General features: G+C 42.6%; 1 protein-coding gene across 1 annotated transcript in view; it reads right to left on the bottom strand.

Moving 5' to 3' along the window:
- LOC121607993 (cat eye syndrome critical region protein 2) overlaps positions 1–24,672 on the bottom strand; it is a 34,833-nt gene extending 10,161 nt beyond the window's left edge. The window contains exons 1-9 of the mRNA XM_041939080.1: positions 24,422–24,672; positions 10,052–10,146; positions 6,819–7,002; positions 5,842–5,969; positions 5,531–5,614; positions 4,715–4,782; positions 4,396–4,556; positions 1,127–1,216; positions 542–692 (exon numbers count right to left, since the gene is read on the bottom strand). Coding sequence (XP_041795014.1) covers positions 542–692; positions 1,127–1,216; positions 4,396–4,556; positions 4,715–4,782; positions 5,531–5,614; positions 5,842–5,969; positions 6,819–7,002; positions 10,052–10,146; positions 24,422–24,541 — 1,081 coding nt within the window. The 5' untranslated portion in view covers positions 24,542–24,672. The remainder of the gene's footprint in view (positions 1–541; positions 693–1,126; positions 1,217–4,395; positions 4,557–4,714; positions 4,783–5,530; positions 5,615–5,841; positions 5,970–6,818; positions 7,003–10,051; positions 10,147–24,421) is intronic.
- Positions 24,673–25,713: the final 1,041 nt, after the last annotated feature.

Below are 25,713 nucleotides of genomic sequence, written 5' to 3'. Positions count from 1 at the left end.
ATATGCAATCCACACAGAGAGCAGGCCAGGTCCTGCTGTTCATCTATAATACATTAATGAGGCTCCTCCACTGAAGCACAATCAGCAGTTCATTAACCCTTGACAGATGATGGCGGGGGGAGAAGTGATCCTGTGATTAAAGGCCCTGAACATTCCCTCTCACAGACTCAGTGTACTATAGATAAATCACAAGGCTTCAAGTGCTGCTGTGCTATTGCAGATTTTTGAGCTATTAAGAGCCAAACCACAGCAATGGAGATGTGAAAGTCTGCGCATGGGGTGCCCTTCACAATCATTCTACCCCCCATCCCCAAGCTGGAAGAAGAATACGGAAGCCCCCTACCTGCTGCTGACAGGTCGCTGATGAAAGAATGTGAAATTATTGCTGCTCCTTAATATCTGACTTTTGGCATTAAGCGTCATTATATTGCTACAGTACCACAGGGATATTATTTAGATCTGTAATATGGAAAACTATGGAGACAGAACTTGAACATCTTTTTATTTGCACTCCATCTTTCAATGCAGCCATCCATCCTACCCTCCACAGCTTTGATCTTCTCCATCTTTTCTCTCTGCTGTTCTTCCCACAGAAGCCTTTCCTCTTCTCGTCGCTGCTCAGCCAGCAGGACCTGCCTGTCCAGCTCTTCATCTTTCTTCTTCTCCTCCTCTGCTATGGCCTTCAGATTGTCCTGAATACACACACACACAAGCACGGTCATCTACTTTGGACTCATGGAAGGACAGCTTGTAATGAATACGTGTAAGCTCAAAGTTGGAAATCTCTTCCCACACTAATCTTGTACATACAACACCACTGTATAGAGGCAACCTAGACAACTAGGTATTTCTTGTCAATTTGGGGTGTATTAGACAACTAGTACACCCCAAATCAAGATATACTTGGTAAACAAACACTTCATTCAAACACAATGTATTGCAGTAGCTAAAAACAAAAAACTGCACAACATTTTGTGAAAACAAGTGCTGTTAAATTTCACCATCACAACAGATGATGTATGCAAATTGGACATTTTATGATGTGTCAGTGTCTTTTCAGAAACGTAGCTACAGCAGTAGTACACCTGCAGTCTGCGATACTTTTAAAGAACATAAACACACACACCTCCTCGTCTTGGTAAATGTGTTTTTCAGAGAAGCGTTGTGATGTGCGAACTGGGGTTGGATCCAGTAGTTTCTGTTTCTGCTCCCGCTCCTGCAGAAGGAAAAATAAAGAGCGCAAGTTCAGCCCTGCTCCTTACAGCTGTTAAAGTCCCAGATTAGCACCGCCTATCACTCCTTAACAGATAGAAGCAGGTAACAATTAAAGTTGTTGTTTTTTTCTGATCATGATATTTACATTTTCAATTGTTCAAATTTTTAATTTACAGCTCCATTATTTTTTGAACTGCACACTGTCTGTGGATACGCCTGTCATTTATATAGCCAACAAATTACTGATTGAGTCTTCAAGACAGAAAGACAGACAACCAAGCACAAGCCGACACACTGACAGGCCCTGGGGAGTTGTGGAGGAGCAGTGAGTATTGAGAGGTCACTGACTCTGCTCTCCCCTCCCCCCCAAGTCACTCCCTCTCTTCTGCTGCCTGCATTCCCCCACCTTTCCCTGGAGGCTACAGACAAGGCTACCGAAAAAAATAAATGAATAATAAAGGAACAATAAAACACAAAAATTGAACCCTGTGTGTCTAATAATGTAATAATGTGCTACAGTAAGAAATGGAGGAGGCAGTGTATAGACATGCTGCAGTTTGACTAAAGCATTACACAGTGATATGACACCAGACGGACAATCCTGCAACTTTCGAGCTCGATTTTTTCAGTCCTTCAGTATGCATCTTGAAAAAGACTGTATTACACACAGTAAAGAAGGGAAACACCAGCCAACAGAGAGCTCTAAGCAGATCCTTTGAAAGCTGGTCTATATCAGGAACTGGCCTCTGCAGCTCATGTCAGAGTTCATCAGGGAAGCCAGGCTGTGAATAACTGTCAGCCTGGTACAGCCAACAGCACTGAGAGGTGTCACAGCTAGGCTTCTGGCCATCCATAAAACAACCATGGGAGGCCTAAAAATGCATTAGTGGCTGTATCGAGCCTGTGTGTGTGCAGGTGAGGAGGCAAAAGAGGAAGGAAGATGTGGGTGGAAAGCGAGAGGCAGAGAAAAGAGAGATGGAAAAAAGACAGATGTTCATGATCTGATCTTTAATGCCCTCCACAACTAGTCATTCTGCACTCCATCTCTGCCTTGTCTTAGTGTGAAGCCCTGGCATATCCTGGGGCTCCACAATTCCTCCCTACATTACCACCAGCACTAAATCCCCCCCCCCCCCCCCCCCCCCCCCATCCAGCACACAGAAGATAGAGTGCCTCTGGTGTCACCACTTAAAAAGGTCGAGAGAATCCTGCAGCACAGCAGAGCTGTCATTCAAGAGGCTCCGTCCTGCCTCAAGGTGAGCTCCTTCCTGCTGTCAGTGCCCCATGAAATGGCTGGTGACAGCAGCCTGAGACACATTGAGAGAAGGATTCAAGAGGCTACACACAGTGTGTATTTGACACGCTTGTGTGCACACACCCCACAAAAAAAGACATATGTAAAGTATACACACACACACCATGCTATGCTATGCTATGCTACGCTACGCCCACAATTATGATGTTTGTTAAATAGTTGAAATCATTTAGCAGTCAAAATGGCGACTGACTTCCTCTGCTCTATATCATTGTAAATTGAAATAGCCCACATCACAGGGCTTCAATTATCATGGCTATGTATTAATTTGACATCACACAATAACAACCTGAAAAAAAAAAATATTGAAACAGACTTCATTGTTTCCCTTCTTGTTGCCTCAAATAAATTTGCTCTTAAAGAGCAAATCAAGCACAGACTGCACAGTACCACGGTGAAATGTGGTGACATAATGACATCAAGTATAATGAATAGGCAGGCTACAGTATTTTCACCTCCTGCTGTGAGGCATGAGTGGAATTTATATGCATATAAGGACATTAGGGGATGTACTTCCAGTTAATTGAGTGTGTTGTGTCGTTTTTTCCCCCTGTGGGTGGGGTTGTCTTGTTCTGTTCAAGTCTAGCGTGTTGTAGAGGAATTTCATGCTTTCAAAAATGAATGCAGATTGAATATAAGAGCAAAGTCTCCAAGATGCTCCTGTACTGACCAGCATCTTTACAAAACCATTAGAACACTTCACTGATTTTCCGCATAGAGAAAAGCTATTAATAGGGAGTCCTTTTGGATATGACACATAATGTGATTATTAGTATTACAGCTGAGTGTACAGTTGATGAAGAACAACACAAGTGACTGACCCCTGCCAACATCAAACTGCCAGCACAATTCTTTACTTCACTGATGATGATGATGATGGAGGAAGGCTGAGAGTGTTTCTATAGCAACAGTCAGTGCTGGCTATGTACTACAGGAGTGGTAAACTAACAAGTAGGATAAAAACAGGGCCTACTTTAGCTTTGACTAGCTGAAGCATTAAATGACAGAAATTAATCTGATTGAGAAGTATTGAATTGAGTCTGAAAGAAAATTGAGTGGATAGTGTTTGCTCTGACACAGGCTTGTTGAGCAGGGCACAAAGTGTATGCATATATGTATGTATACAAGTCTCTTGTCTCCCCTCAGGTGCTAAATACACATTCTAAGGAAGATATAATGAGACAAATGAGCGTCAACGAAGCTGGCCACAGAACTTATTCCCTCTTTCTACCTAACTAGACAGAGAGCATAGTTCTCGGGCTTAAGTCAGGCTCAACTTAAAGGCCAGGGCAAACTCCATCACCTAGGCGGTCTGTAGAATTAAGGATTTCCTTCACTTCACCTGTGGTTTAGCTGGCCCAGGTTAAGTGTTAAGAGAAAGGGCTTGCTTGTGGTGACAAACCAACAGAGAATAATCACCCAAAATTCAAACATGCTAACATGTTAGCCCTTACATTTTGTTTTCCCCATACTAACCTTACAATTAAGATTAACGTAAAATCAAGCTATAAAGGTAGGTAGCAGTGTTATTTTGGGTTAAGATTCAATTAAAATGAAAAAGTTAAGATTAAGTTCCTCTATTAGGTCACTATGAGTTAATAGATATTGCTACCATCACTACAGTCAGTATATTAGCGGTTTCTGACAAATAAACACATAATTTGTCAGAATAAGAACGAAAACTTCAATTAGCATTTTTCGACATTAACACTGGTACATCTATCATGGTTGGACTTGCTGTTTATGCGCTGGTGTTCAGTCACAATGTTCTGGGTAGTGGCTGACACACTCCCTTAAGACTCCATCTAAGGCAAGATATTATAAAATCTTGTAATGGGGACTAATAGTAGTCTTTGGGTTCCGACCTTGTGCTCAATCATGCTGCTGATCTCGGGCAGGAAGTTCTCGCTGATGACACGGTAGAGGTGGCGGTCCTGTGGGGAGGTTTTGTCCTTGATGCTTTCTGCCAGACTGGCCCATTGTTCCTCTGTATCACACACAAGGGACCAAGTGCCTCGCTCACAGCCTGGTCGAAGCAAAAAGGAGAGACACTGGCTTATTGATGGTAGGGAAATTGAAAATCTGTTAAGCTGGTTGTCAAAGCTTAAATAAAACATAAATACACAGTTTCCTCAATGAAGTCACCATGAAATGAAATTGCTTTAATTCAGGGGATCCTTTCACCTGTGCTCGGGCGGAGATCTTCCAGCTCATTTTCTGTCTTCACTTCTGTCACTTCACTCTCCACGTCACTGAAGGTCAAAAAACATTTGACAATAATCAATAAAAAACATTCCTAAGAGCACCTGTCCCATGCTTTGTGAACAAATTCATGTTTCCAGGATATTAGGCCTTTTGGACATTAGATTAGACTGTTATGTATGTACAATTGGAAACATGTATCTCAGTGAGACACTCTGCAAGTCGTGTCTTTGCCTCCTGCTACTCTTTCAGCTTCTTTTCACTTCTTATCTTAAATGCAGTGTACAGCAGTGAAAATGAGAGGGTAATGTTAGGAATACAACAACACATAATTGTATTTATATAACTGCTCTATGATATCAATGATATTTTCCATGAGATTGATCCACAGAGCCAATTAAAAAATAAGTGGTCTAGATCTGTGGTCAGACTATAGTTAGAGAGTATGTGGCAAAGAAACATTATTACATTTCAGATCGAGCAGTAGGCTACCAGTCAGTCAATAACTGACAGAGCGCAAAGGGAATAGTGACACACGTCTACAAAAACTTGATCATGTGTCATTTTCTAGAACAGCTTTTACAACTTTTTTAGGCTTTATACATGATTACACAAACCTTCACTAATATCTACACACTGAGAGACGACATGGCATACAGGCAACTGCTGTGACAATTAAATGCATGTTTTCTTTTGATATAAGTGGTACATCTGTGTAGCATATGCACAGCTACGCATGTAAGCATTTCTCTGCAATGGGCTGTTGGCAGTGACAACAAACAAAAATGTTTCTCTCACCTAAGCTGAGGGTCTTCCAGTTTTTTCTTCTTTGGTGGTCTTCCCCTTTTCTTTTTCTTTGGTAAAGTTGGTTCAGTGGGTTCACTGTTGGGAAAACAACGAGCAGGAAAAAACTCTTTTAAATTATAGCCTTTTAACAAGGGTAATTAGAAATAGGGGCCCTCTATAACTAACCCTCAACAGTCCTGTAAACAGTGCCAAACTACTATTGTAATTACACACTTACCACATGCTCCAGTCAATCACAGAAAACATGACCAGTAACATAACATTCATTCTTGGCATACTGGGCAGAGAAAGAAGGTATTTACCTAATCCTCTCTGCTTTCCTATTGACTGGCTCTTCTTTGTACATACGAGTGCCATAAAAGTACCAGTAGAGGGCTCCATTTCCATCCTGCCCCAGCGGTTCAACCCTCAGGCTATCTGCATCAAGTCCCTGTTGGGGGTGGGGGTGAAGACATCACATTTATCCAATCATATGTAGGACTCTGTTTTCAAATCATCAGTCATTAGCAGGTGATGTCATTCAGTCGTTTAAGCCTATACGGCTGTGAATCATGCACCGACATGAAGCGCTTTCAGTATCTTATGGGTGCATTCATAAATTGAGCCTGATAATTATTAGATCATCTCATGAGAAAATACACAAGACAGACAGCACAGAGGTAAAACTGTCAAGCTATTATTAGTTGCACCTTGGTTAATGCTGGGATATATGCTGAGCTACTGTCCAGGGAGTTATCTTTGTCAGCTGTAATAAAAAACTACATTACGTTTAAATTCACTTAGACTGCTTGGATTCTGTAGCAAATGTAAATGTAAATTAAAATCTTGCAGCCCCTCTTCAGGCCACAGTGAAAACACCCCATATTAAATGACTAGTAGAATGAAAATTCTTCAGGTACTTTAAAATTCACCCACCAGCTCTGGGTTGGAGTGCACCCACTTAGGCGTTTCACCTTGTACAACAAACGTCTTAAAATCAGAAACCTACCTGATTATAACTACTTCTCCTGTAAAAGGTAAAAAATAATTAAAGGAGCAGCGGATTTGTATGTACTAACCATGAAGTTTTAATGGGATACAATGCTTATAGACTAGGTACTGTCATATATCTGTGCTTACGTCTTAACTAATGTAGCTTCACTAGCATTGATTTCAACTTCGTTGGGATAAAAAATAACACCTCAAAACTAAATGTAATGCATACAACCTTTTTTTAAACAAATTGCATGCATGAAAACAAATGTCCAGATTGTTTAAGCTGATTCTTGTGGATATGTACCTTAAGCAGGTCAAAGACATCAGCAGCATCCAGACGGTAGTCACACAGCCGGTGCAGCAGTTCCACCTGAGTGCGAGCAGGGAGATTCTCAAAGGGGGCCCCTCGAAGTGGGTTGGGCTTCCCTTCTTCCAGTTCCCACCGGTAGCTGATGATGTCGTCCAGGTAACTGCTAAATGCCTCTGGGCTAAAGAGTATAGCAAAAGGAATAGAAGAGAGATGGAGAGTGAGAAATGTAGGTTGTATAAGTTTGTCAGAGTGGTTGATGTGCCATTATATTCATTCAATTATCTGTTCTTGTCAAAGTGCTTTACAATCATGAAATCACATTAACCAAGTGTTTCACATAAAAAGACATAGAACATAAAAACAAGGATAGAAAATGAATGTCAATCAGGCTGGAGAATAAAATCCACTTGATGAGAATATTAAAATATAATGATAGAATTAAAAGCCTGCATAACATAAGATGGAAAATAAAACCCACTGAATAGTAGTAATAAAATAAAACTAATAACAGATTACATAGAATGCATAAACTAAAGGAAAATACAACAACAATTTAAACAAAAATTTAACAGAAGTACAGCAGTGCATAAGAATGAGGCAAAGTGCAGAGGTTTTAAGCCTGTATCAGGACGTCAGAGTTAGTTGATGGCTAAAGTTAAAAGACATGCTTTTCAGCAAGCTGCTACGCTGATATCTGTATGTTGTGTGTTCCAGAGCTTTGGGGCGTAATTGGCAAAGGCTGCATCCCAGAGTTGCTGGAAACCTCCAATAAACCAGCAGGAGATGATCGCAGTGTTGTTGAAGGCAAATATTGAACAAGGGAGTTAGCAGTGCAGCTTGGTCCAAGTCCAGTACGGGCTTTGCATACAAGGAGGAGGACCTTAAAATCAATTCTAAATGTTAGAAGAAGCCAGTAAAGAGAAGCTAAAACTCGACTAATGTGCTCTCTTTATATAGTTGTGTGTCATCTGCATAACTATGGAAACATACATTTTGCTGGGGACTAATGTGGCAGCATACAGTGAGAACAGTAATGGATCAAAGCAGACCCCAAAAAAGATGTCATGTTTCTCTGACACATGATCACCCAGACTGACGTCAAACTTTCTTCCGTTGATGTGCGTTTTAAGTCAGAGAGACCAACCAACTTTTCAAGATGACTGATTAAGATATCATGGTCAAACATATCATACGCTGCACTTGGGTCTAAGAGGACAAGAACTGAGACCTTATTTTCATCAGAATTTAGTCTGAGTCTGATTTTAGCCACAGCAGTTTCAGTGGTGTGGTCTGTTCTAAAGCCTGACTGAAATTCCTCCAGGATGTTATTTTCTTTAAGAAAGGAGTTAATTTGCACTCAAACTATCTTTCAATGCACAGGGTTTGCTATGGTCAGCTGTGTTTCCATCAGCAGCAATGCTGGTTTGAAATTAAGTTATTTAAGTTATATAAGGAATATAATTATGTGTTACATACAAGTTAAGATGTTTACAAACTGTCATATGATGTTTATTGTATTAAATAATAAATCCTTTACCAGACAGAAGGTTTTTGTTGGTCCAGAGATCTGTCAGTATGAATAAATGCAACCAATTCAATTGCAAATGCTGCGTGCACATTGTAAAGCCAACACACCGTGTTTCAATATCCTTTTGTAATGCATAGCTTAGGAAACAAACAAAGTTCAAACTACCCTGGTGGCTGGTGAGACAGAGGAGGTGGAGCTGGAAAAAAGAAAAGAAAAGATGGGTTTCTTTGAATGGGAGTGGGGTTGTATTTCTGCTATGAGTAGGAGCTGGTAAATAAATGTTGGTTCCGGTTCAGGTCTAGCCGATTAATCTGTACCTTTCAGTTCCAACTCAGATGAACAGAACAAGGGCTTGGGGCAGGGGTGAGCATCTATGCAACGGCACAGAGAAAGAGGGGCAGAAAAAATGGCTTATCTTGAAAGAGCAGTGTGCACTTTTCACACAGCTGCAGGCTACCCCCTCATCGCTACCCAATCTCTCTCCTACTTTCTGTCCCTCATTCTCTCCAACATCCTCCCTCCCTCCTGTCCCCCGCTCCGGCAGAGCGTTTAACACGTGCGGATGAAAAGGGAAGCTCTGTGAAAGGCCAGTGCTGAGCAGCCACCCCCAGGATGCCAGCGCCTGTCCAGTCCAATAAAGCAGGTTGTCCTCCTGTTACCGGTTGCCTGGGTGGAAAAACTGGATCATTCCTGTCTCTCTGCTTATCGGCTCACTGGTACCACTATGCTACTTTCTCATGATGGGCTAGAATAACATGTGTATGATGGGGGAAACCCCATGAGATATTAGACATATATATGTGCATTTCAATAACAACCTCTGCTACACACTCACTTTCTCCCATCATTTGATCACGGGGGAGAGAAAAGTTTCAGTGGTTATGCTGTTTTCATATGTCGCAGGAGTAGTACAACATGATTTCACCACAGACCTAATCACCACATGATGAGTAAATTCTGGCTCCTCAACGAGTCACTGTGCTGGTGACTCAGACTTCCTATGAAAGCTCCTGGGTGCTATGACTAACTTGAAGGAGATGGAAATCCTGGCTTTATTTTGGCTGAGAAATCATGATCATTGATCAAATTCCATTGTGTCTCTAATGTTTTATTTAAAATGTTTCCGCTAATCTGGTTCTGACAGTTTAAGATCTAGACCTTGGTCTGTAAAAGCTATTTCAACAATACGAGTAAGTGCAGGTTTAAAACTGATTTAAGTACAGTCCAAACAGTTGTTTAAGTAGCATCGAATTCCTAATCAGACTCATAGCCTTACTTACTGAATATTTCATCAAACAAGAAAAAAAAAAAAAAAAAAAAGTAAGACTTTTCTAGTATCACAACCAAAATGAAGGTAATATATCAGTATCTTATCATAAATTTTCAAATGATTCATTGCCAGAATGCTTGAATTGTGCCTATTTTAGCTTATTTGCTTGATATGCAAAAGGAATTATGTCCCATGACCCGCTGGCTCTTTTTTACTGAACTGAAACCAGACGGTGACCCCAAAACTTCAGCGTAATGTAATGAAACTGTCGACTGTAAAGGTTGCATTTTTGCTGTTTACTGTTTAAAAAACAACTTTACTACACCCTCGACAATGACTCAAAACCTCATCCATCTGTTGTGGATACCCTGAAACAGGAAGCTTCAACAGCCTTTGCCAATAAACCAGATTTTTTTGTTCTATACTTACGTTATGTCATTGCGCTGGTAGCATCCTTGCAAAAGACAAGCAATTAGGTCCCCAAGGAAGTCCAAATCCTGCACCGAAAGGGCTTTCTCAAGCTCCTGGGCACAAACATAACAAAGGAGACAGTAGGGTCGATGCACATGTGAAGAACTCAGCAAATACTTGCATTAAACAGATCAGAGCCATCTGTGCAAAAGTACAAATTTACAGATATAAATATCAATAAATGTTCCACAGCTCAGATGCTCAATGACGGAACCAGAGGAGTTTCAAAGGATAACTCTTTCAATTATGCAAAAGAATGACGAGCAAAACACAGTTAATTTTTTATGTATGAAACAGTTGTTTAGAGTTGTTTTATAAGATAAAACAATATCTCAGCTGTGAGATGACATGCATGCATGACATACACACTAAGTTACTCAGCATGTATATGTTGGTGTCAGGGCTGGGACAAAAGACTTGTCTCCAAATTTGATACTATCACCATACTTGGGTGACAATCTGATGTATTATGATTCTTATGTATTGCGATCTTGGTTTTGTTTGTTTGTGTGCTTTGTTTTAAGATAGGACCGTGGGACAAAGTTTAATCATACACTTCTAGAGACTGTATATCATCAGTCATATTTCCAAAAACAATGACCATCGCATCAGTCAGTCTCCCTGAGTTGTATTTCAGCAGCATCACTGTTATACTGCATTCAAATGAGGCAAATAAAATACTTCTTTGAAGTAAATTGCTACCTTTAGCTGTTCCTGCTCATCAAGCTAGTACCATAAGAAAATGACAAATAACACCAAAATAAACAACAATATAAATAGAGGTAATCGGGCAGAGGTCAGCAGGAGGGGTGGCTGGAATTTGGAAGTTGTTTGATTAGGGCTTCTTGGTTTGCCAGTGGTTGACTGGAGGCGAGGTTCAAGTTCAGCCACGACCCCTCTCCTGCCTGGCATTGTGTTTCAGCCATTGAGGTTTTATGAAGCAGCAGTAACCAGCAGAACAAACTCTAAAGGACCTGAAAGCACCAAGGGGAGACAGCAGGCAGCAGGGGCCTAGAGCCGCAACACAGCCATGCCCCCTCCACTCCTCTACTGACCAACCAAGACACAGCATCCCCACTGCACTTCCAAATGATACCCAAAGGCTCTAGAGTGGAATAGGAGGGGAGAGAGAGAACAGGAGGCTGAGAGGGCAGAAATGCAAATGCACAGTTCTCCGTCAGCCAAGTGTCCATTTCACTTAAAGCCCCCTTTTGCAGGATGCAAAGCAGCCCCTTCAGGCTGAAGCTCAACCAGTCGCTCTTCAGAAAAACAACATGACTGAGTGCAGCTGACCACTCCTTACCCCTCATGGTCAATGCTCTCACAATAACAACAGACCCGAGCTCTTTCTCTGTGTCAATCTCCCTCTCTCAAACATTCACAAAAGTACTACTGCAGGTTCAAGAGGAAAAAAATGGTCCAAAATTATCTCAAGGACAAGGAGGCACGTTCAATTATCGTGCGCTCACTCCTGTCCTCTTAGCCTGCCTCTCTCTAGAGGAACCTGGTTGAGCTCATGGGTCACAAAAGGTCAGCGTACACACCTCCCAGCCATGGAGAATGACGGAAGCCAGGAGCCAAAAAGTCAGCCCAATGAAAAACAGAGGAGGAGGGGAGAGGCAGACAGGAGGTTGAGAGAGAAGTTGAAAAACAGGATAAGATTAATGATTGTGCTTCAGGTTAGAAAAGAGTATGTGGGGAAAAACTCAAGACAGCTTGCTCCTGCTTCTGACTTGAGCTACTAGAGAAACATACCAGGAGAGCAAGTTTGATGACAAGAGAGAAAAATCAGCTATGTCTTACAACACAAAACAGGAGCAGTTCAGATCAACATATTCACAGTGAGACGAGACAAATTCTAATAACAGTAACAGTCTAGTAACAAGACTTAAACAGGAGGATCTGAGGTTACAGAATTGGTGCATGTGAGAGTAAGGCTAAGAGTACACCAAATGACATTTTATTTCTTAAAGTAGCAGGACATCTCACATTCACCAAACACAATTCCCGTCTTGCCCTGATAATGCTATGTCCCGTCAAACAATGGCACAGCAACTGGATAAACGGTTTCCTGCCTTCATACTTTCAGATACGGCAAGGTCAAAAAACAAAAAGAAACATGTTGACATGCTGATGGTTGGGTGTTCAATACAAACAGTTTTATATACCACTGATTTAGACTGACTAATGCTGCAATACTGACAAGTGTGACAAACCACATGGCTCTTCGTCTCACAATACAAGAGCAACATTGAACGTAATAAACACATTCTGGATTTGGACAGAACACTAATGTGAGCAACGGTGTTTCTAAGGACATGTAATGTGCAGTTTTTTTCTCAAATATTGGGAATTCGGCTTGTATACCTCCTTAAACTCTGATACTGTACAGTGTACATCTAGCCTAAGCAAGCACCTGTTGTTATGGCTTGTTCACATGTATGTGTGCTATCCAGCTGCAGAACTGCTGTCATAGCCATGAGCTCTGAATATTAAGGATAGAAAGTTCGCATCTCTGTGTGTACACTGTGCAATGGATGCAGAGCGATCCTGTGTTATGCTGCCTTCCACTTCCTGGTCCACCATCAAGTAGCCTATGAGCAAGAGTGAGCCCATCCATCAGAGACGGACTGTACTTTGATCAAGATTCGAAAAAGCTGGGGGCCAGAGCTGGGGGAAGAGTGGAGAGTTGAGTACAGCACAGCAGCGTGAAGGGCTTGCTACAGCCCCTGGATTAACACCACCCTTCTCCACCTTTGAAGTGCCACACAGCGTCTCAGATGGCAGAGGGAAAAGGAATTAATGTGGTGTACTGCCCTTTCTTTAGCCATCCATCTAGCAACCGAATCTCTCTGCGGCCTCACGCTAACATACACTCAGTTTGATGAAGGGCTGCAAGGGACACTCCACTGCAGCTCGACATGTCCTGTGGGGACCTGTTCCCTCTATAAGCACATACACACGAAAAGCAGTGATCAAACCAGTACACTACAAGGACACAAGCCACAACCTTTGGCAAACATAACAACAGACAAAAATGCACTCTTTTACTGACATTCATTCATGCAGGTGTCTCAACAAAATAAACACAATGTAGTACTTTGGCTGCTTCACATTAATGATCAATGGGACTCAAAGATAAGTGAGCTGGATATGAAGATAAGCTATAAAGAGCATAAATCATCGGGCTTAACGGTCAGATTTATCATTAAGCTACTGCAGTGAACAAAACAGGGTATTCATATTCACACACCAGGACAAAGATTGGAGAGTGAGTCATGGCTTAGTCAAAAGGTGTGTCATCACTACAGGCCCTCTGTGGGCCTGGCTCGCAATCAGCAATTCACCCCAAAGGTATTTGCCATTTCTCTCACCTGACTCCCCTGCTGTTTCTCTCTCTGCTTCTGCTTCTCTCGCCAGCTTAACCTCTTCTTACTCTCTTCCCCACCCTTTTCCTCCCCCTGTCCTGCTGACCAATGTCTATGAGGACCTCTGAGGCATTCTATTATTCCCCTGACAAGACCCTCACTCCACTCTCCACCCCACTCTTTACTTCTCTCCGTCTTCCTTATCTCTCCCCTTCCTCCACACATTGTCCTCACTCCAGCCGTTTGCTGGCTCCACTGTAGCTGAGGACAGTGCAGACTCTAGTAGTGGAAAAGGTGATTGGCAGCAATTCTCCTATAATATTTATAAGCATGGTGGGAAAACAAAGCAGCATCTAGACTGAAAATCTCCACTAAAAAACAATTCTTTGAGGCATTGTCTCACTGATCCACCTATTTAACAGAATGCCACACAGTGCCAGAAGTAACACCTGTGGTGTCAACACGGCTTACAGCTATTTTGCTTTTTCCTCACACCTAATGCACCTCCGCAATGAACAGAAAAAAATGCCTCAATTTTCCCTGTTAAGTTAGCAGCTTCTGTCATACACACAAGCAAGGCCTTAATGTTATTTTAACCCTATTCCCTTATTCATACACACACACCTGGTGTTGTTCATATCCATACCACAAATGTACACAATACTTAAAAAACAAAACATGCCAGTATGAACTCTCAGTATGTCACTGCAGGTATATATTGCATTTTACCCGCCGATGGGGTCACTGCAACGCTAAATTGGCATATCATATGTAATTGGACTGTGTAGTGCTTTAGTTATCACAGTTCACAGTGACTGTGTTCACATTGTTTTATTCAATTGTGAAATGACAGCCGGACGGTCCACCTCATTTCACTGCTGAATATGAAACTATTCTGTGAGGACAGAGGATGGCAGAGAGCAAAATGTTTGCACGGGAAAATCTACAATAGTCTTTTACTTTCTTCATCTTGTCTTCACCCTGAACAATCTCCACTAGCATCAGAAATGCCACAGTTATGGCGTAAGCCCTTAAAGGGGAGTACGAACTAGCTAGGTAGACGTTAAAATGGATTAAATAGTATTGCCACTGTGATATTGCCTCCCTGTTTAGGGTTTGTTAATACAACCTCAAAAGAAAGTTGTGGAATGCTCAAAAACTCAGTCAAAAAGGCTCAGTCATTCACAAGTAAGGATGGAGTGAGGTTCACCACTTTGTGAACACGATTGTATAAAGGATGTTACTAGATGGGCCCGGACACACTTCATAAAACCATTGTTAGAAATACAGTTCATGTGCAATTGACTGTTTTTTGTGTTTCACACAGTATGCCAACTTTTTTGAAACTTGTGTTGTACTCACGTGAGGAACTGTGGTGTCAGGGTCGCTACCAAGGTGGGGCCATGGCCACCCTGATATAATTGCTGCCCCACACTGATCCCAACTGTAACGATTCAGACAAAAGGCTAAAAGTTTCACTTCACTGGAGGCTGTCAGAATCACCAAATGAACCCAATAACAACCAACTGGCAAACAGTTGGGAGAAATAGGAAGCATGCATAGCAAAAAAAGGACGGTGCATACTAACAAAAGAAGAGATGTGAAACTGGAACGACTTTTTATCAAGTACTGCTGCAATATAACTGTGTGATTCTACAGTTTACCAGTGAAATGCCTGGCAATGCACTGTTGACTAGAGACTCTGCTAAAGGTGACAAGCATGGATTAACCCGTGACAGCTATCTCATAAGAATGCGTCCAATGTGCATTCAGTAAACTTGCATGATGTGCGCATCTGCTGCATGAAAGGGTCATGATGCCACGGCAAAGATAAGTCTGCCCCTGGGAGGACAAAACTCTAGGTCTCCGTTTGATATGAGACCCAGAGTGGTAGAAATTAGGAGACATGAGCACATATTACTCACATGAGAGGAGGGAAGGACCAGGCTATTTAAAGGATAACTTTCGTTTTTTACAACCTGGACTTTATCTGTAGCATTAATTACGACCATTTAGACACCCCGACAACTTTGGTGGCATTTGGAGTCGTTTTGAAGAAATTAGCCCCAGAAGAGCGGCGCGTACATCCGTATAATGCGAGTTATCGGGGCACCCGTGCGTAGCCTCTATAAAAGCATAAACTACGGCGAAACTCGTTCATATTCCAATATTTTGTTAATATATGCTGGTGCTATTCCCCTCTGAGCCCGTGGTGGCATGTTATCAACATCCATTGTCTCTAGACAACTACTTCTGACGTGGATGACGTCATTTTCGAGCGCCGCGCGCTGCGAGCAGCCAGCCACAACACGGCTAACTCTGCTGTTATTTTTTCACAAAGCAAATATTGGAATATGAACGAGTTTCGCCGCAGATTATGCGTTTATAGAGGCTATGCACAGGTGCCCCGATAACTCGCATTATACGGATATACGCGCCGCTCCTCTGGGGCTAATTTCATCAAAACGACTCCAAATGCCACCAAAGTTGTCTGGGTGTCTAAATGGTTGTAATTAATGCTACAAATAAAGTCCAGGTTGTAAAAAACGAAAGTTATCCTTTAAAAGAAAGGAGACATCAAGGCTAAAGTGACTTCAAGGCTGAACAGACCATCTGCATTTGCAGATAAAAGTGAATTCTGCTTTTCTCTGAGGACACAAAGGGCCCCATCATGTGTCCCAATACCTATGTGTAGAGAAAGAAAAATAGAAATAAAATGTGTGTGTGTGTGTCTGGCCAATGCAGGCTACAAATGAGAAAAAGAGAAACAGGGTTGTGATAAGCAGAGTGGCAGCGTTTGCATCAGCGGCTCCAAGACTGTGGCTGATCCACAGCCTGTGGTATCAAGGGGCTAGCCTCTCTGACTACGCTTACAGCAGACACTTTCCATGCCACTGCCGTTAACAGCTCCTCCGGGGTCTATATCACCAACAGTTGGAGGACATGTGTACAGCTAGCTAGAGGGGGAAGGGAGGCCTGTTTGTTGTGCAAAGGCTCCTCTCTTCCTCTCCTTCGCTTCTTTCTTTATTTCTTCCTCCCCCACTCCCCTCCCACTTTCATCTCACACATGGTTCCTCCAGGAGCCATCATCTGACAACACCCTCCTCCCCCACACATAACCACCTCCTGCCACATGACAAACATGCACACACAGCCATAACACCACAGGAAAACGCCCTTGCATCCTCAGGATGTACCGTTCATCTGATCATCAGAGTAAAGTATCAACATCTTTGAGCTGCTGCCACACACATCTGACTGACATACCAAAACAAGAACTCGTTGGCTGATTTGTCTACATAGTCAGTCTTGATTTACAACAGGTCTGTTAACCAGAGTGAAAAGTTGTGTCCCCCACACCTGCCTTAAGTAGCACTGCGACACATTCAAACATTTAGACCCCCCAGGCAAGGACACCATTTGTTCTTGAAAACATGTGAACGGGAAGAATGACTTCAGGTTGGTCTAAAAGAGCAGCTCTACCACATGGGAAGAGTGACAACACTAAATATAGCTCATACACTACACAACTGGAAGGTCAGTTCAAACTTTCAACAGATTTTTATTATAGTGCCAATGTCAGGGCCAGGTGGGCGAGTGGCTGGGGTGTATGAAGAGGAAGAAGAGACTTGGGAGGGGGCCTTATGCCTTGGCCTAGCTCACTGGCTATGTGGAAGACGATCATTAAGCACAGGAGATGCCAGCTCTGAGGAAACCACAACACCTACATAAAATGGAACTTTCTGCTCCAGCTGACATCCCATGAACATGGACCTGCACATGAACATACGCACACAAATAGTTTGTTAAAAATTCAGCCTGCTGACCCGAAAGGAGAAAAAACAGTCCTTGACCAGTGTGGTTGTGGATGACAGAGGGAGGACTCTTGAAAAGGAGAAAACAACATGAAACAGACGGCTTGCAGCCGTGGAGTTAAAACACACAGAACTGAAGAGGAACTGCTACTGGACAGAAGAGGAAAAATAACCAAACAAGAATAACAAGATTAGCCCTGCATGAAAAACGTGGCATACTGACAACAGAAGTGTATTGCTTTCCAAAATGTGATGCTTTTTAGACACTGCTCAGAAGCAAAGCCTAAATAGTGTAGTAGTGCTTTCAAAAAAAATCACAACTGGCTGTGTTTGCAGGTGGGAAACCTGCACTTATTGACTTATACTTTTTTAGCTTATGTTGAGTTGGCAATAGCAGCACTTTGAGAGTGTACACTGTTTCCAAACAACAGCACAACAGTCCCAAAAGCACTTCGGCCACACCACACTGACATGACCTCTGTGTGAAAAAACATAGCTCTCTCATTCATTTGAATGAGATGGGCATGCCAATGTAGAGAGCTCAAGATTATAAAGAAAAAAAACGCAGGGCCACCCTCGCACTCAAACTGGCTTTCCTGGATTGTATTTGATTGTGTCACCAGTAACTGAAACAACACACCCACAGCACTGTAACCTGTTTTTAACAAGGGGCTTTTTTCAGTCTGTATGCCCACACAGGCCTAATATTTCCAAATAACAGTGTCATCGGTCCAACAGCAACAGGTGAGGAAGAGCCTACAAATTGAGCACTAGTTAATATTTTGAAGAATGTGTAAAGACAATGGTGTTGAGAACACCCAGTGTGCCAGACAGAAGTCTGTATTTTAGCCTCCTGCAATACATGTAGTCAGCCAAGTGTGTGCCAGGCAGCACCCTGCTACAGTGCCACAGGTCATCGTACTTTCTTAGACTACACTGTGTTGTTGCATCACACACATCAACACAACGAAAAAACATTGTTTCAAGGAAGGCCAAACACATATATTAACCACTGTACATTTTCTGAGGCCCACTGGATAAGACCTGGTTGGGTGAAATTTTCATCACTTGGTTTCTCTCACTTGTCTCATCGCTACTTCACAACCCGAGTGAGAAAGCAACACTGGAGGGATGCCGCCCCAGACTGGAGACAGAGAGAGGGAACCATGGGGAGCTGCAACAATGGAGCTGGCTGAAACAAACCCCGGTGTATGTGCCCCTCTACCTCCCCCTCTGTGCACACACTCCCCATGTGAAACCATCTGATGCATGTACTGCTGCTCTCACTTGTCAATCACAAATGGGGGAGGGGCAGAAGCATCTTACAAAGCCCCCTCACAGTGCATGTCAGGGAGGGTATTAAAAAGACATCCAAAAAGGTTTTTGATCTTCGAGGGGTACTCGCAGAGTGTGAAAAAAGTTTTTAAGGCTTTATGTGTAGCCTGATCTCGAGAGAGGAGAGTCAGAGGCTCATGTATGAGAGGCTGTAAGAGCTGAGCTGGAGATGTGTCTGTGGGTGGGACAGAGGAAGAGAAAGGGAAAGGGATGCAAGGGACGATTGAACAGTGCATATACATATACATACGTACATATATATATATATATATATATATATATATATATTTATATATATAACCTCACATCAAAAGCCCCCTTATTGAGGCCAGACTAGCAGCACACATTAAGTGACTATTTGTAGTTACAATCCACAAAAACTTGAAATCGGCAAGAGTGTGCGACTGTCTGAATTTGGGCCATGATGAAGCAACCCTTAAGGCTTGATCTTATTCCCCATTAATCCAGTTGCTTTCTAGACAACAGAAACAAGGACGTGCTCACAGGCAGCCTGCTCTCGCTTATTTACCAGATCTAATAGGACTAAATCTTCTTTCACAATTACACTGGAGGCTTTACGAAAATAGGAGCCCCCCCCCCAGAAGGGCTGCAGCGGCGGCAGCAGCTAGCACCCAGTCAGACTGGAGTGCCTCCACCCTCCAGGGGGAAGGGAAAGAAAGAACCACCATCTGGGGTTTAGTCATGGTGATGCCAGGGGCTGGGGCTCAGGGACAGGGAGACCGCTGGGGCTCGGGAAGGGGACAGGGTACAGTGACTGCTAATGGGTATGGGGTAGCGGGACAAGTGATGGCAATGAGGATGTGACTAAAACCAGATCTGCTGTAAAAGAATGTCTGCTATGACTCAAATGGCCCATGATTTTTTAATTTTGGGCCAATCCTGAAACCAATATTTAATATCTTTAAATTCATGATCATATCAAAGGAAAAAAATCAAATTCAGTCAAAACATTCTATTAATGGGGCTTTCACAGCAACAACTGCACTATGGCAAACAGCAAAAAGTTGTGTTAGTAATTTGTTTGGGGAAAAATGAAATACATTTGTGTGTGCGTGCCTGTGTGACAAAGCCACCTGTCTGGCGTGCTCCAACGTGAGGAGATTATGTAACTAAGGTGCAAAATCCCACCACCACTCGAGGAAGGCATTGTAGCGGTGACAGGTACTCAGCTTTCAGATGTCACTGTCGTGGTTCACCTTCTCACAGTGTGTGTATGTGTGCGACTGCAGTGTTGGAATTGTGTTTTGAATTTTTGTAAGGCTGGTTTTACCTTCCACCCAGCAACCATCCCAAAATTTGTCTTTTTTCATCCCTAGGCATTTTTTTATTGACCCCAAGATGGTGGGATGCCCATAAGTTAAAGCCGTGTAAAAGGCTTATAAATTTCCCATTTCAGTTAGCTCCACGCTAGCTTAATAATGAACTTCTCCAAAGCAGAGGCTAATTCAAGGAATAAACACGATGATGACAGGCAGCTTATGAAGATACATGGAATAAATGCAAGAAGATGTGCCAAACAGAGCCCTCAGAGCACAGAGAGGCAAGATGACCGGGACAGGGGTCCTTGGCATGAAGGGCCATCTCAGGCAACGCAGGGCACATTATTGAGGATCCAGCAACAGAGGCCTGCAGCTTCTGTTGGCTGTGGGATTTCAGGTGTCATTCTACAGAAACATAGCCAAGAAATCAAGCATAAAACATAGAGGCAAAAAGCCAGATAAAGGGGACAGGCATGCTGACCCTGGGCCCCATTCCTGCAGATTACTCTCTCACTCTTTCATACTTATGTGCTTTCGCTTCCTCTAGGACACTTTTCTCCACTTCCCCCTTACCTCCCACTCATTCTTTCTTTCTTGTCCTTCTTACCAACGCAACTCTCTTGTTCTCACACACACAAACACACACACAGACACACAAACACACAGAGCTTTCCCAGCTCACTGCCTGTGGCCTGAGGAAAGTGGAAACCAGCAACACTGAAGTGCATCAGCCAAGGAACAATGTGCAAGGGGCTGTTCTGTAAGGCTAGCCAAGGAGATTGGGGGGACACTGCATTATCACTGACCAGCACCGTAGAAAGAAAAAAGGTGCCCCTACAGTATCACAACAGCACTGTCCAACTGCATCACTGACTTTGTCAATAACCAACCTGGTAGCAGTTTCATGTGGTGCAAAGCATCGTGGTCTCAAATGTGGCAATCATTACAAAAGTCTCCTTTATGAGAGAAATTAACAGGTGTTTCAGTGACACTATTAGAGTGGACATTTAGTCAGTTGCCCAGCCATCCTGAGTTCTCCACTTATACCTCAACTTGCACGGAAAAAAACACTACTTAATCACTTCCTAATGTGATGAAATGGCCAACAAGACTTTAGACTAGTCATTCCTAACAACTGAGCTCCACAACAAACTAATGCTGTGGAAGCATGCAACCCCACATTCGTCTCACTCATGTCCCAAAGCTAACACCAGAGGGCAAACCCAGAATAGATGTCTAACAAGGAAGTACATGGAAATATTTGATATGCAGAGCTGGTTGAGGCTCTCAGCAATCACAATATTGACCCCTGCTGTCTACAGCACAGGGACAGGGTGGCAAAGACTTACACGAACAAAGACGACAGCAGCCAATATAATGTCCACAAGGAAGGCCTGATGGTATGGGAATGTTGACACTAAAGCCCAGGGCGGGGTGAAATCACTCGACACCCCCCACTCTGTCCCGACCAATGACAGCCATTTCCTGACCCCTTTTCCCCCCACAATTCTTGGGTAATTCAACCTATGCATCAGAGATAGGATTGCAGCTGGAGGTGACTAACATTACCCATCCATTCAAGCACACCCACAAAGATCTCTTGGAGGAAGACAAAAGAAAATTAACTCCAAGTTGAAAGACCTTGCCAGCTGTCAAATTTGTATTACTTGACTATTACATACAAGTGGACTCATCGATTTTCATCAGCCTTCACTGTACAAGTCAAGACAAGGCCAAAGGTAAATGAGAGTCTTGTGACAGTGCCCCAGCTAGCTTGTCTTGTTGCTGGTATGCGGCATTAAGCAAAACAAACATGTCTGCCAGTTGTCATGACAGTTTCTACTACTTACAGTAGTAGAAACTGTGAACATGTTGGATCCAAATATTCAGACACTGAAACAGGTCATTCCCAACTACTGTTAGATCACTGGAGTGCCAGAAGTTGGTGTGAAAGTTTGAGTTTGAAAAGCCAAGCAAGAACTAGACTAACAAGATACGACTAAGTCAGCTGATATCTTCATTTCATCATATTGTCAGTGAAGTGAAGAGTTGTGTTGTGTAGGAGACAGAAGGGTGAATAAGGTAGCCTGCATCGTCTACTTTTTCTGACTTTAGGACACTGAAATCTCTCCAAAAGGCCACTTTACACACAAACGGCACATGCACACTGGTGTAAAAGCAGCACCCCACACACTTATTGCTAGGGTGAGAGATGACGTGCTTTTGATGAAAAGTCGAGAGGAAAGAGACCAAAATCAGCTCTGACCAACAGCCCGGGTCAGATACAAGTTGATCAGTCAAACCGCCTCTTTAAATACATGCTATATATGTGAATTACACTCTACCAGGTTCTAAATACACACCATCAGTGTTAGCTGTAAATGTATATTTCCTCCTGCCACATATGAAAGTAGCCACTCTACAATTCTTTTTACAGCACATTGTACATGTATGTGTGTGGTCTTTAATTTGTACACCTAGAAAGCCACCTGCTTCATTCAAAACAGAAATACTCCACGAGAAATATAAACAAGGGAAACAAAGCAGGAAAAACATGATTTCTTGTTTCCCACATTGAAGAGCCATTCAACACATACAGAGACACACTTTGATAAAGCTGACGAAATACGCTTTAGCTTATGTCACATGGCCGTTTTGATATCATTCACAATCATCTCATGTCTGACTAGACCAATGTCAAAATTCGTTCAGTGATTTGGAATGGGTTTTGATATCACAAATACTCAACAACATGAGACGAACTCAGTGCCATGGACTATGTAGAGGTTTCAGCACTGACACTATGTTGGACAGACACAGAATCTTTCAAAGAAATGTACTTTCCACTAGCTTTCAATCAAAGAACTAAAGCATTAAACTTCTATTACTATATACATTGCTATTATCAGAAATGCAGCTACAGATAATTACACTGAGAACTAAAGCAGTAATGACCTTGAACGCTTGTGTGTCTTATTGAGATGTCCAAGTGTAAGACTACCACATCAATCCCAATATTGTCACAGAATCCAGCTGAAGGGGTGTATCTGCACATGAGATCTGCTTATGCAGCTAAAGCAGAATGCACCATTTGTACTGAGCAGCAACAGAACGACCCTGGCGTTAAGATGAATGGCTCAAATCATGCTTGGTCTACAGAAGCATTTGTAAAGTTAAAATCAAAGAGCTCAAGCAGCATTGGATAAGGCATCCTCAGCGTTAACAATAATGTGTTTGTCGTAAATCCAAACTCATCCACAGAAGAAATGGAACAGCACAACACCCTCAACTTTCATGTAAACTAGGTGCAGTGCGATCCCCCATCTGGCCTGCACCTCGTTTAATAACAAAGCGATGCCTGCGTGTGTTTCCCTGCCGAAGGGGGTGGGGATGAATGAGTGATGGAGACTGTTGATGCGTGATGTTGACCTTACCAATTTCTTTAAAGCGCAGTCATTCCTCGATGGACTAAACAATCTTCATTAACTCTGAAGTAATACTTGAATACACACATAACGGAATGGCTGTTCTGTGGCGTCCGGATATATTTAAAAGAACAAGGAGGATCAAATCGAGTGATAAAGTTAATTATGCAATCGCGGTGTAATCATTTTCGTTTATCCTGTGATAAAAACAGACAGCAGGCGGAAGGTCTTACCCCTATAACTTATTGTGCCCTGCTGATGTCGGAAACGAACGTTTCAACCATGATTCTTGCAACAAAATGGGACTTAGGCGAGCAAACAATGCCCGAGGAGCATCTGCGTCCCTATGGCTACCCAAGCCAGATGGCTTGCAACTGCAAGACAATAAACCGAACCTCACGCCATGAACTTAACTTTATGCGACAGAAAAAGAAACAAAACACGACCACACGGTCCACGCCGTGTCCAGGCCATCGATTCGAGCTGATGCGCGACTTTTCGCTCTATAAACACATTTCTACATCTGCATAAACGTAATCTACAAAAATGTTACTACTCAAATGTCCTTCGCAGCGTTTCGCCACTTCTAACAGCATATACAGAATTTTTTAACATATTCTCGTCATAGTCTTTGATCTACTTTTTGTTTAAATGACCTGGACTGAGGTCGCTGTTCAACATCAACATGAGGCTCTGGCCAAATGAAAACAAACGAGTGGCACATGGTTGTTTTAAGAGCACCTCTATCTAAAGTTACTCAAGAACACTGGAGCGTCTTTACATCACGTAACGTTACACGTCGGATCATTAGATCATCATGAATACTGTATTCATCTGGTAACTTTCAACTTTGGAGCCCAACAGTTAACAATTACAGCTAGCTTGTAGTTGTGCTAACGAGCTGGCTAGCTCGCACCCAATAAGATTGCCTTAGTAACGTGAACGAACGAGAAGTTCAGGGAACACTGCTAAGCTGGTTAACCGGATGGCTAGTTATAAATGCGCTCGTCAGAACACGCAGGCAAAAAAGCTGACACAAACAACTTTTCATTTCCGCAATGAAATACATTCGATGTTACTGAAAGAGACCACAGTTCTGATTTACCTCTATTTCAAAGTCTGGAAGGTTGAATGCTGTCCTGAACAGCGAGCAGAAGTGGGCTATGGCGGGGACTTCCCACCAAGACTGGATCTCTTCCACAGAAACTGTACATCCCTGGGACATTTTCGAACTGGAGAAATTGTGTAACGTTTGCTTCTCACATTAGAAAGTAGTTTCTCCAATGACTTAAAATGTCTCCGTGACATTACAAATACGACAAAAGTTGCTGCTGCTGCCCTGTTCGGACAGTTGCCATTGCGACCCGCGGAGCGCTACAATCTGCCTCAATCAGAGTCTCACCGGAGCTGAACAGATGGGAAGGGCGATACCACCTCGAGACAGGGAGGAGGGGGGAGGGGATTACTTAACTCTACAAGCGAAGCTGTATGTGAGAATAAGTTCTCTTTACAGTGCCGAGTATGTCGGTCTCTTATGCCAACTTGAAACTGGTAAACAAACATTTGCGAATGGATTTGTCTGTTCGCAATAGTAACAAAAGTCTAAAGTCAACAGGACCCCATCGGCTTGATAGTGCGGCAGCCGTTTAAAGGGAATGCTTATGACCGGCGATGAATATATATAAAAAGTAAAAGTTTGCCAGGTATGAGCTAGGTTACTTGTTTTAAATTATAACAGTGTGCTTTTCGTGTGCGCGGAGACAAGCTTTTGATTGCCATTGTTTGACATATTCTGCTATATTTTCGATAATTTCCTTTTTCTTGTTTTTTTGTTTGTTTGTTTCTTTTTTACATGCCAGCCTTTGACTTATTTAAAAACTTATGTTTAACAATCCGAAATACTAAGGGCTCGTTCAGCTGCAGCCAATTTGCCAGCTACATTTTGCAATGTTGCAAAACATCATCGTGGTGGAAGTTTGGGGCCATGCACTACACAGGGGCTCCCCCCATCGCAATATATGAAAAGTGCATGCTATGAGACGTCGCTGGTGATCAATGACCATGAATAACAAGAGGCTAAAATGTAGGGCTGTGTTCATACTAGCACACTTTTTCACACACCTTTAGGTCAAAAGGTTTAAAACAAATCGGAAGCACAAGTGTGATCACCAAATTTAATGGCATTAAATGAAATTGTTACATTTATGGGATGTCCTGTGTGCAAGTTGGCATTCTGGCCTAACGGTGGTGCAAGAGGAAAGCTCATGAATTCTCCAACATGGACAGGGTTCATTTACTTGGGAACATAATGAATACTTGCTAAGTATACCATATATATGTGCATTATACTTACATATACTGTCTATAAATATACAAAACATATATTGTAGAAGCTGT

Source organism: Chelmon rostratus, chromosome 6 (genome assembly GCF_017976325.1).
Source record: "Chelmon rostratus isolate fCheRos1 chromosome 6, fCheRos1.pri, whole genome shotgun sequence".
NCBI lineage: Eukaryota > Metazoa > Chordata > Actinopteri > Chaetodontiformes > Chaetodontidae > Chelmon > Chelmon rostratus.
This window is presented reverse-complemented; position numbering and strand designations above follow the sequence as displayed.